The sequence below is a fragment of the Sinohyriopsis cumingii genome, chromosome 15, assembly GCF_028554795.1.
Source record: "Sinohyriopsis cumingii isolate HCF-2022 chromosome 15, ASM2855479v2, whole genome shotgun sequence".
Taxonomy (NCBI): Eukaryota; Metazoa; Mollusca; class Bivalvia; order Unionida; family Unionidae; genus Sinohyriopsis; species Sinohyriopsis cumingii.
Window position 1 is genome coordinate 150,298,113 of NC_142975.1, and position 13,460 is coordinate 150,311,572.

General features: G+C 34.3%; 1 protein-coding gene across 1 annotated transcript in view; it reads right to left on the reverse strand.

Annotated features, from left to right (window-relative positions):
- The window catches only part of LOC149783059 (E3 ubiquitin-protein ligase AMFR-like), a 77,411-nt gene that overhangs the window by 45,521 nt on the left and 18,430 nt on the right, over positions 1 to 13,460 (reverse strand). The window contains exons 4-6 of the mRNA XM_089934657.1: positions 7,549 to 7,701; positions 6,046 to 6,086; positions 4,065 to 4,197 (exon numbers count right to left, since the gene is read on the reverse strand). Coding sequence (XP_089790783.1) covers positions 4,065 to 4,197; positions 6,046 to 6,086; positions 7,549 to 7,701 — 327 coding nt within the window. The remainder of the gene's footprint in view (positions 1 to 4,064; positions 4,198 to 6,045; positions 6,087 to 7,548; positions 7,702 to 13,460) is intronic.

Here is a 13,460-nt window from a genome sequence, read left to right on the forward strand (position 1 = left end):
GTCCTCACCCAATGCAGTCTCGAAGGGCAGTGCCCCTGATTCGGCATCCAGGGGGCCGAAGGCCCGTAGCCAAAAATGCATTTCACACTCTTAAAAAAAAACTGCTCCTGGTGCAACTTATCATCATAAAATAAACCAAAATAATCATTTGAAAAACTAATAAACTTACCAAAAATGTTCAACTTGACTTCAATAATTTCACAATATTTATAGTCACATGAATTTGTTCTCCAATACTATTGTTGCTGAAGTTATTTCATGATCATGTCAGTGTTCACATCATAATTAAGTCACAATAATTTCTCACTTTTTGTAGCAAATATATTATACTTCTCTCTTTTCATAACAAATCTTAAAACAAACACCAAAGTATATCAAATATATACAAATAATCCCATACATTCACTTGCTTTCTTCTCCAATGGACACAACCTGTTGATATGCCAGTAGAGCTCTTTTGCGGCTTTGGCAAAAATTTCTTTAGCCTTCCTTTTTGTCACCACTGACTTTTTTGGTTCAATGTACAATCGTTTCTTTTCCTTCTCAATGAGAGCCATTTTCCTTTCAAGCTGGTGCTTGTATTGGAGACATGCAGTGCGCATATTCTGACAGAGGAGCTACATCTGTTCATGCAAGAAATCTTTCTTCTTATAGTAATTAACTGCACTTTTTCCAGATGCCTTCTGAGCTTCAATTTTTCTGTATGCAGCTCCTTTTGTAGGTGCTGCTCCAAACTCTTCCAACCGCGATTACCATAGAGCAGAGGCCACAAAATGCCAGTCCTCTAGCGTTCAGTTATCTTATAAACTGACCAACTAAATTTCTGTCAACTTTTTCCTCCAGCCATTCTCATATCCACACGTTTTTTTAAACCTTTATCTATACTTTTCATGTCATGGTCTCTCTCAACAACTTGGGATGCCATATTTTGCAAGTATGCTTCTTCTTTCCATTGCCATCAGTTTCCATTACAAGAAGATTCACTTGATGAATTTAAACCTTTGACCAATCAGAATACTCTTTACGAGAGTCATGTGATAACTAATATATGGAACGAATAATTTACAAGGGTTGCTGCAGAATGGGAGCAGACAGACCTTTTTTATAAAAAATGAATCGGAGATGATAAAAAAAATGGACTATATCAATAAAAATCTCATTCAAGCCAGGAGAAAAGTGGATTAAAACAGAAAAAAATCATGTATGAGGCTTTCTTCTTCAGATTTAAATCTTATACTTGAAATTGGCTCTTTACCTTGAATTAAAACTCTGAATTAAAAAGTATATTTAAAAACAGAAACCTCATGAAACATTATCCACTCCTTTTTCTTACAGATGGGTCAATATAAAATGTAATTTCTATATGCACAAGACAGTTTTCAAACTAGCAGCATAAGTAATGGCGATAAAGTGTGTGTGTGTGTCAGCTTGATCAGATCTGCTGCCACATTATGCAAGCAAACACTCTCTTGTCATAATTCATTCCTTGTTGGAAACTGACTCTACCAACTTGATAATCCATAAATTGCTTACAAGAAGACAGACACTGAAATAATTAACTCCATGACCAAATGGACAAATGCTGGGAAGATTTGAGATCCAACTTTTCCCAGCTTACCACAAAAACTAAGTGGGTGAGAAGAGACAAGATTGTTCATGCCCATCACCAAAATAGAACCTAGTATGTATATTTGATGGATATCATCTAGATACACCAGTGTCGCAGTTGATGGAGTCAACCAGTACAGGTTGGTGGTGTAGTTTATATTGTGTATGTATGTGTGTGTGTGTGTGTGTGATTAAGATTTTTAACGTAGCTTTAACAATTTTACAGTCATATCGCTACAATGTCTGCAGTGTGGCAGTTTAAAGTGATGTCTAGCACTGGGGCATCATGCCGCAGACATGTAGCATGATGTCCCACCCAGTCACATTATCCTGACACCAGGCCGACCAGTCCTAACACTAACCTCTTAATGCTGAGCACCTAGCGAGGCAGCTGTTGGTACCAATTTTAGAAGTCTTTGGTTTGACTCAGCCAGGGTTTGAACCCATGACCTTCTGCATCTGGGGTGGACATTCTAACCACTATAACTTTTGTAAAGCCCCAAGAGCTTATGCTGAAATCAAAGGGCATGAAAACTTTTAATTCCTTGGTAGGCAAACAAATGGAAATTGTGTGAAGCTAGATAAAAAGCAATCTCAAAATGTGTATTGGTTAAATCTAGACTGATTGCAAATCTGTTCTTTTTTATGGAAAGTTTGACTGAGTTAGCTATTTCCATCTCAAACTTCAGTACTGCAATGTATTTGTTGAGATGACTCAGCCTGATGATCTGGCCTGAGTTTTCCATTGGCCTTTGACACAAGAAAGAACCTGCAATAAAACCAGGAGAATTCATTTTCTAAATGATCTCTACTGTCCACTTATCTTACTGTATAATTTCGGCTTTGTTTTAGGAAAAAAGGTCAATCCAACACTGATAAAAAAAGGAGTCTGTCAACAAATAGCAGACTGTCTGTGGTCAACTGGGGTGGTGAGTCAATGGTGGTTGTTTGGAGGCTGGACAGTATTCGATCTCTTGACTCTTTGCATCTTTGCCGAAGATCAACTCTACTTTGAGGTTGAGATGGATTCGGTCTGAAAGTCTGTGAAGTATGCATAGCCAGTTGGAGAGACAGTTCTTTGCTGCTTGCCTCCTCATTGCCTCAGTCCTATCACCTAAAAAGAAGCATAACCTAAGAGGTGTTGCATGGAACATCAAGGAATGATGTCATTTGAGTGACAACAAATGAAGACAGATATTTTGCCTCACCAAATCTAAGTTGATAGATGATGACTAAGGCAATAGACAGATGGAGAGATGTTCCTATCCTCATCCTCTAAATCCACCAATATCTGGACTTTATAGGAATGGCTGACTGACATTTGGCAGTGGTGGGCATTCAGAAGCTGCTGGCACCCGGCAGATTTCCTCTACAGCTGCCTTAAAACTAAAACCAGTCTGTTTCATTGTCAGATCTGAGTAAGAAAAGGCATCAGAGATATCCTCACAATCAATCTGCGAGTTATCGTCCTCATGACATCAGCCATAACTGATTGAAACATCAGTGGCAGCATACATGTGGCATAGCCATCATCACTAAAAAAACTTCAGTGTTCCAATAGATAAGCCATAAATAAACGGTGGCTCACTGGTTGAAAAGGCTGAGCAAGTTTCACCCACATGGATGGCTGGTGCTGGATGATCAGCATGGATGCTCTATGGTTGGCAACCTGTCTGTCAGTTGGGTGGTCAGTTGGATGGTCAAAATCAGAACTGCACATGCACAATGGGCACCACATAAAATGCCACTACTGGCCAGTATGAAGTATGACTCACTAAAGTGATGGATCTACGGTCACTATACAAATGGTATGGCTGACTTGACTGGTGGACAGGCTGGTCTGCTGCTGGAATGACTTTGTACAGTAAAAAAAGGACATGTACATGGATCATTAGTATCTGTAAAATGCCCCCACTTACAGCATGAAGGCCATACTTGGACATGTAAGGGATTTTATCCCACTGGGGTCCCTACAAATGGGGGAGGGACACTTCCTCATAAGGTCCATATTATTAACAGACTGACAAAATGTACATGCAGAAACAGCCTTAAATTTTAAAAAATGCTTCATCATTTCTTGTACCAATTGATGCATTTGTAACTCTAGCAGCATCTGAGATAGGCTCCGTGCTGCCACCTCTGCTGCCCTTTGGTGGCTTCAGTGGTGAGAGGGTACATCCACAACTACAGAAGTAAACGAAAACTGTTTAGCAATAACTTATGCAGGCAGGACAGAAACTCCTAGTATGTCTGATGACTACAGATATTTTGCCGACTTTTCAGTCAATACAGCAGCACTAAACATTGCTTAAAAAAGAGTGTTAAAAAGGGATAGCCATTTTTCTCCTTCACAGGAATCAAGTTTGAAATAAATAATATCTGAAACAACAATCAATTTCCTTCACCTATTAATTTTAAGTGACAAACTGTCAGCTGCACAATTTAATTTTACTCACCAGCATATGTAGATGATGAGCAAAGTCAATTGAGAGAACGGCCAGCTCAAATGTAAGTTCTGTGAAGTAAACATAGATAGATCTGTTCTCCCAGATTCCCTCCAGGTTCATATCAATCAGGTGAATGGCATACCTACAGGCAATATATACACATACTGTAAAACACCTTATCGTGGAAATCAAATTTCAGTGTTGGGTAAAATATACATATTCACAGGTACCTCATCTCATATCATTTACACAAAAAACTATGCATGTATCTCTGTATAATTTTATTAGTATACCAACATTCATTTCCACATAATTAAGTTATTCATTGCCAACATCTGGCATAAATGCTGAGATCTGAAATAAAATGCTGACTTAATTTTTCCACACATTTTTGAGCTAACACATTTAATACTACTAATGAAATCTTATGTATTTAGCTTCTCAGGTGTTGATAAAGGCTGATATCAAAGTATAAAGTTCTCAACAATTAGGGATTAGGCATTTGAACAAAACCAACAACTATACACCTTACATGCTTGCCAACATTGATGTATTGGAACCCCTTGTTGCTCGGTGACCTTGGCCTTGTGGTACAAAACTGAATCCATAAAGTTCAGGTGAATGATGGTGTTATTAATGCACATACTGTAATAACGGGTGCCAAAGATGTCCTAAAATACGACTTCATGATTGATTGAGTATTCATTGATTGAATGAACTGAAGGACACAGTAAAGATATACATTCAAACCAAGTCTCAGCAGACATGAAAATAACCTAAAACCAATTCACGCAAGGAGGCTTATCTGCACATATGACAAATTAGCACTTCTGAGAGACCCAAGTGAAATGGGCTTTGAAAAAGTGTAACTAATCTGCAGATTGTTCATTTAACAACTAATTGGTCTATGCCAAAATGTATAAATACATATGGGATTAATATGTGCTTTAGAAAATAAAGCAGAACACAGCCAGTGAGTAAATCTGATGTCATTACTACTATATACTGTGTAACACACATTTTTATGTTCATGAAAATTTGCATTCAAAATAAATTGTAATCAACAGTTTCAATGTTCCTCATGATGCATGTTCTTATGTATGTTTCACATTCTCATTACTACAGATAGCTGTTGTATTAAAACAAAGAAACAGGACATGTTTTCCATTGCAAGTGACTGGGGTGGGGCAGTGAATGATGGTTTGGTTGATATATCATGGTCACATTAAATTTGTCGTGAAGCTCACCCAAGAAAACCATGAAAATTGGAACCCCATGAATTTGAAAAGTTTCAAAGTACACACACATGCAAAGATATCTTTTTCATGAATACTGTAAACCAGCAAAGCCATTATATTGGCATCTGCTTTGCACCAATACAATGTTACAATGTTTACTGTTTTAACTTCATAGTCACCTAAACAATGGTCTATAATTTTAAAATACTAAATAAATAATGAAAAACTGTACAAGTCTCTTACCAATATGAAGAATTAAAACACAAATTATTAACAAATAAGATAACACCTTGTAAATTTCATGTTTAGTCCAGTAGATTTGTCTGCATGGAAAGACATTACAATCAATCTCTTCATAAAACAGCATTTTAAATTAGTGGTATTTGGTCTTCTGTTTTTTCTTTTTTTCGAGGGTTAAAATCTAGAGATTAATTATGTGCTATTATTATTATTATTATTATTATCACAGCAAATATGACGACCTCATTGAAAATGTTTTCATCTGTGACTATAATAAACAATCTTTATTGTAACAGGTCATGTTCGTGGTGCCAAACTTTCAACCTTACATTTTTGTCATGTTTTAATCTGACACTGCTATCTGCTGGTCTGTATTGACTAGGTATAAATTTATCATGTTTAATTTTGATGAATTACTGATTAAACCCATATATTGTGAAATAAAATACCCACAAAAAATAACTGCTATCTATGTTTTAAATCCATGGCATGTGAGATCTGAGTAGTCTTACCTAACAGCAACATAGAAAGCCCTTAGGGCGAGCAGCATACACTGAAATATAAATCATCGTGAAACAAATGAACTTGAAATGAAAACACTAATCAGCATAAAACTGAACAATATTTTAAATATTAAAATATTTTTTTTAAATTTTGTATACGTTTAACTTTAATGTATTTCTAGATAATATTATTCCTATAAAAACTAAATTCACAATATTTCATGGTATACAATTTTTAAAAAAATCATTATTCTAAAAAACAATGAATTTAAAGATACACAAACAATAATATTTTGCAGAAACAAGAGGACTCCTTCCACAATCCATGAACTTAACGTCCTCTTGAAATTTTTATTTTATCTGCAAAACCATGAAAACTGATACCAATGAAAATAAATAGATTCACATTATTTATAGATAATATATACAAAATATTAACAGGGTTCAATTAGTTCTTTCAAACAGACGAAATGTATCGATTAAGTTAAAAATATTACAAGAGCCACTAAACAACACTGTCTGTTCAAAGAATCGACATTGTCAAATTAAACAGTTAACAGCTGTAAGTAACTATTCTTATTCAAGGAAGCATGAGGAACTATCTAGTATCAAAAAAAACAAAAACAGACAATTTAAAAGAAGCCAATAATAATTATTGTGAATCTGAAGTTGTGTGTTTAAATGAATAACTAAAAGCAAAACGTCATTATACATTATAACTTGGTTATAAGAAGTCATGAAAAAAGTAATAAATACTCCAGTTTCGTTTGATCTTCACATTCCTAGTCTCTCTCATGCTACAAAAAATGTTATTTCTGAAAAACCATGAGGATCCTTGCAGTTATGTGTGAGTTGGCTCTAGTGACACATGTCAGATTATGAATGGGAGTCGAGGTATTACATGGTCGGCTCATGTTTATGAAAATCATCAGTACCAACTCTTCACTAAGTACACAACAAGAAAACTGATGGTCTGGTTTCATTATGACCAATGCAAGTTTTAAGTCTAGACTTACACTATCTCATTGACCAATTTCAAATCAGACTTGAATTTCAGCCAATCAGATTCCTGGATTCTATGAGCTTAATTCCTGACTTAAGTTATGCTGGTGAAATCTAGGTCTTGTCATTTCGCCTTGTCAAATCACTTTCTCAGATTTATGAAATTTGCTGTGTATAAAGAGAGATATACAGCTGAACTGAATTAAATGTTCTGTCTGCATTATAGATCACTCTATCAATGAAAGGTCACAGTTTGTTCATCACAGCACTTTGTAGTGCATGAGAAATTGGTAGATTTGCTTAATGAGTTGTCATCATATGCATAAATGTGCATGCAAAAACTAGTGAAGCCAAGTTTAAATGCTTCTAAACATTGCTAATTTGGTCTATGCAGAAACCAGGTACTAACAGGTAAAGACAAATAATTTAATACCACAACCTAAAATTAAATATTAAATCAAAAAAATGTGTTAGTCCTAATTATAAAAAGTATCATATGCTCAACTTTACCTCTGCAGCCATGAAGGCAAATATGGTGATGCCCACTTGTAGTCCAATGTAGACACATAGTGCCATTAATCCACAGCAAGACAGAAGAATGGCCATTAATAGGGACAGCAACTTCACATGTATAAAACGAGGGGTGCTGGGAGAGAAAGACAGCTGAAAATGAAACCCTTTATTCATAGATTTAAGTCATATTTAAGTGATCCAATTTTAACTAATACAAAACACAACATCAGCATTAATGATACCAGGGTTCTACTGAACACTCTCTTGCCAGTGATTCACATTATAATTTACTTCCTGTCCCAGATATGCCAACCCATTAATACGCTTTCCAGGAATCCTAGCCTCAGTGTTTCCTAATCAGCCATCAAAATGAATAGTATCTTCAACAAAAGCAACAAACTTATATATAAACAAATATTGTACCTTCCTATGCTCCTATACAAACATAAAGACAATTGTAGGTCCAATGAGGACAAATGTATCAATTCTTCCAATTCATTGCCTTACATTCCTTCAACATGTGGGCACAAGAATAACCATAAATATTAGTTTTCCTCATTAATTATTTGCATGCTTCTTTGCTCTTCATATTTTCACCTATTTTGCAGTCTAACTGACTGGTTTCATGTTATACACATTGTTTATTACATCAAGAAACTTTATCCTATATACAGGAACAGATCTATGATACAGTGCTTATAAACTTATCTCCCTACCTGTGTCCAAACAGAAAACCCTCTTATATCCCAATACACTAAAAAACAAATTTAACTCCAGACTTTTGTCAATATAATTCAGAAAGCATACTTTTCACTAAAAATCTGCAATAATTCTGCAATTTCTGAAATGTTTGGCATGTCCATGTCATTGACTTAAAAAAACTGGAGAATAATCCACAAATCTTGACATCAGTACTGATATGGCTACCAGAAATGTGATATCTACTTCTTAATACTTAATAATTAAGACAAAACAATTCATTGAGCAGTATTATACTCAACTTCTCTTAATAAGGTAAAAAAAAATCATATTTGTCCAATGTATCAATGTTGTAAACCATGAAGTCAACGTGTGTGTGTATATATATGTATGTATGTATGTATGTATGTATGTATGTATGTATGTATGTATGTATGTATTTCCCTTAATCTTAGGAGTTCATTTATTTGACTTTGTTGCATACAAAGTATTTGTATATCTAATAGTATGTTGAAATAGATTACACAAGATTTGTCTGAAACACAAACAATTTAGACAATTGTTTCTAGGAACTTGGTGTCTCATCTGCATCTAGGCACTGGGGTATACTGGCACTGTATCATTTTTCATCACTAACAAGATGTCACTCAAATTCTCAAAAAAGCATTGATTTGAAATCTGAATTACTTTTCTTCTCTTAGCCTTTAGTCACTCTCACAGTAAGTTTGAAGGGCAAGATTCAACACTGACTAGTAAATGCATTTATTCCAAAGTAAGTCTGAAGGGCAAGTTTCAACACTGACTAGTAAATGCATTTATTCCAAAGTAAGTCTGAATGGTACAATTCAACACTGACTAGTAAATGCATTTATTACAAAGTAAGTCTGAAGGGCACAATTCAACACTGACTAGTAAATGCATTTATTCCAAAGTAAGTTTGAATGGCACAATTCAACACTGACTAGTAAATGCATTTATTCCAAAGTAAGTTTGAATGGCAAGATTCAACACTGACTAGTAAATACATTTATTCCAAAGTAAGTCTGAAGGGCAAGATTCAACACTGACTAGTAAATGCATTTATTCCAAAGTCAGTCTGAAGGGCAAGATTCAACACTGACTAGTAAATGCATTTATTCCAAAGTAAGTTTGAATGGCAAAATTCAACACTGACTAGTAAATGCATTTATTCCAAAGTAAGTCTGAATGGCAAGATTCAACACTGACTAGTAAATACATTTATTCCAAAGTAAGTCTGAAGGGCAAGATTCAACACTGACTAGTAAATGCATTTATTCCAAAGTAAGTCTGAATGGCAAGATTCAACAGTGACTAGTAAATGCATTTATTCCAAAGTAAGTCTGAAGGACAAGATTCAACACTGACTAGTAAATGCATTTATTCCAAAGTAAGTCTGAAGGGCAAAATTCAACATTGACCAGTAAATGCATTTATTCCAAAGTCAGTCTGAAGGGCAAAATTCAACAATGACTAGTAAATGCATTTATTCCAAAGTAAGTCTGAAGGGCAAGATTCAACATTGACCAGTAAATGCATTTATTCCAAAGTCAGTCTGAAGGGCAAAATTCAACACTGACTAGTAAATGCATTTATTCCAAAGTAAGTCTGAATGGCAAGATTCAACAGTGACTAGTAAATGCATTTATTCCAAAGTAAGTCTGAATGGCAAGATTCAACACTGACTAGTAAATACATTTATTCCAAAGTAAGTCTGAAGGGCAAGATTCAACATTGACTAGTAAATGCATTTATTCCAAAGAGTGGATCTGAAATGCAATTAATCCATCTTGTTCACACAGCTTTCCCGGGAGAAATACATCCTCAATAGGAGACCAACTTTGAGAAATAATCAAGAACATTATTTTATTAAATGTACTTGTTTTGGGCAGCAAAATTAATATAAACATTCTATAAATATCATCAACTTATCATTATTTTGAGATTCACCTGTTTGGAAAAATTTGGAAAGCCACTGATGGAAGTTGAACTGCCATTTCTAAATCAATAAAGCATCATTAAATGAAGGGCATATATATATATATATATATATATATATATATATATATATATATATATATATATATATATATATATATATCTTGTTATAATGTGATTCCAAATGTGAAGATATGGACCCCATGACCCAAATCCCACTAGCATTTAACAATAAGAGTTGAAAGGTTATACTCAGTTTTATATCTTCCTTTCCTTTCCAAAAACAAAGTAATTGAAAATATTTTGATAGTGCCCACTAGACCAAGGTTCTGTTGTTCTTGTTGCCATTTTTCAGCATACTATAGGCTATATATGGTGGCCTGTATAACTGGTGGAGGAAGAACCCAAGAAAATGCCAGTATGAACCACAGAGACACGAGAAGCTACTGGCAAGCTTTCTCACAAACCTAAATTTGCTGAATCCGTATATGGAACCCATGTTGACAAATGTGAGATGGCAGTGATCGGTAAAAGCAGGCATTTTACACCACCCACCCCAGGCCCACACAGTTCTGTAATATATGGCAGTTGTGTAAAAAAAATCACAGTCTTCAGTATTATGTGATTCGGTACATAACACTTTCAACAAGTAATTGACAACTTCATGAGGGAAAAGCCTCAAAATGCCCTCTGCCATGACAAATCCAAACAGAAATCATTTTTTACCAAGGTCTGTTGCAGAATGGAATTCTCTACCTCTGGAAATTTGAAACAACAATTCATCGTACTCTTTTATATAACACCCAAATATGAATCCATTAAAAGTGCCAATCAGTTACTATCAAGGAGGAAAATAATAACACTAATTATGCACAGAAGACAGATCCTGATCATCTCAGAAACCAAATGTCATCTAGCAACAGACACTCATGTGGTGAATCAGAAACTGCAAAGCAATTTCTCTTTGATTGAAAACATGTTACTCTGGTTATTATAACTATATACCACCCAAGCTTAAGTAAAAGTACTTTATCTGTACACCCACCAATGCCAACATCTTTATACATCTTTTCTCATTTGTTGACTTGCCAGTAAAAAGTAACATGTTTCTGCTGTAAATGCTTATTAGTTATTGTCTGACAATATCACTATATTGTATATTCCATTTTTTTAATAACTCATCAGCAAGTTTCAGTGTTTGCAATACTATGCATTTATTAATCACAATTGCCATATTATAAAAGTAAATACTGTTAATGAGAAAGCTTGAAATAAGCTTAAGTTTGTTGCTCAATATTCTTTATCGTTTGCTCAATTTCATGCATTTTCCAAGATGACTTTTGAAAATAGTTTAAATTAAAAAAATCAACTATATCTGCATTCTAACACTTCCCTCATCAACATATCTATCTGCATGTACTACTGATTCAGATATTTTTTTCCATAACTTTAACTGTCAACATACGGTAGTAAATTGCAAAGAAATATAAAATGTACATAGAAGTGATATAGTTGTCAAATAAATCTCATGCAATTTCCTTAAAACATCCTATATTTTATTTTTCCATATTTTATCTGTCATATTTCATAGTCAACATTTTGGGCAAGTTCAAATCCTCAACAGACAAGACCAATCTTCCAGACAGCTAATAAAATTGGCAAATACCAGTGACTTGAAAAACAAATATTAACACTGTTAATGCCACTGCCATCACTGTCGGAAGTGATGCCTACGTCTGGCTATGCTTATACAGGTGAAAGAACAATTATCCTGTCTAGCATTTATTGATTCTGTTTCTATGCACAATTCCAAAATTCACATAAGGTGTATACAGCCAAACCTGTCAATACCAGTCACTCATGCGAAAAGGTAAAACTGTTGCAAACAGGTGACTGTTATACATAGGATCACCTATTAAAGCAGATTTTTGATAAATACCATGTACTGAATATCATTATTATTACAATTATTATTATTATAATTATTATTATTATTTCATTATCAAGATTGATTTACTTGCGTCATACAACAAAATGATAATTATGGGCATACACCGTTCTCTTCCAAATTCAAGTTCCAGAGAAGATTACTGTATCCTGCTCACTTTAATCCATCCCAGAAATGAAATCATCACTGATTTAAAATTACAAACTGACTTTAGTCTGTTCACACTATCAAAACAATATCAGTTGTTCAACTTGCCAAGATGAAAAGCCAGTCAACTTATGTGAGATGCCTGTGATGAACAAAAAAATCAAAAGAAGCTGTACATGGCTATTTTTTATGACCCAAAAAATGAAACTTCATCTTCGTTCACAGACATGTTATGAATACTGAATGACCCCTGACCCTATTGAAAAGGGATGTAACTCGTATCTCTCCTCGAAGATGAACATTTTTTTCTTCAGACATACTTTAATTCAATGGCAAATAGACGAACATATCTACCTGTTACACTGAATATATCTAACTATACCTGCCACACTAAATATATCTAACTATACCTGTCACACTGAATATATCTAACTATACCTGCCACACTAAATATATCTAACTATACCTGTCACACTGAATATATCTAACTATACCTGCCACACTGAATATATCTATGCCTGCCACACTGGTACAAAAGATGACTTCCATTTTTACTGCAAGAAAACAACTACTTTCCCACCATCCAGCAAATGAATAGCTTTGATCCTCTGCTGTAATGACTAAAACTGCTTTCCTTTCGAATTTTACCTGCTGATACTTTTGAGTTTGACTGACTGAGTGACTGGAGTACAGTAAGATATGAAATACTTAAACATCAATTTACACAATATGCCTTTATCTAAACAATGCCTTGTTTACCAAATAAAAGTGTTTAATTTGCATACATGGAGTGGTCACTGCTGATACACCATTGACCATTTAAGGCAGGATGAAACCACTGTTTGGTAAAGAAACACTGACATCTGACCACAGAAGACAGGTGACCATTAAATACAGGGTATTTATATAGTAAATTAGAATGGCTATTGTCACAAGGTGACCATTGAACACAGGTTTGACTGTAATCAATACTGAACAAAATATTAATATAAAGGAATAATAATATTAATAATAATAATAATAATAATAATAATAATAATAATAATTTTGACAATCTCTTATGAAAACTTACAATAAAATGAGAAAACTGTGTCTTTGTTATTTATTCATTCATTTCATAAATAACTTTGCTTCTAGGAAAGAAAATTTGTCAAGTGGA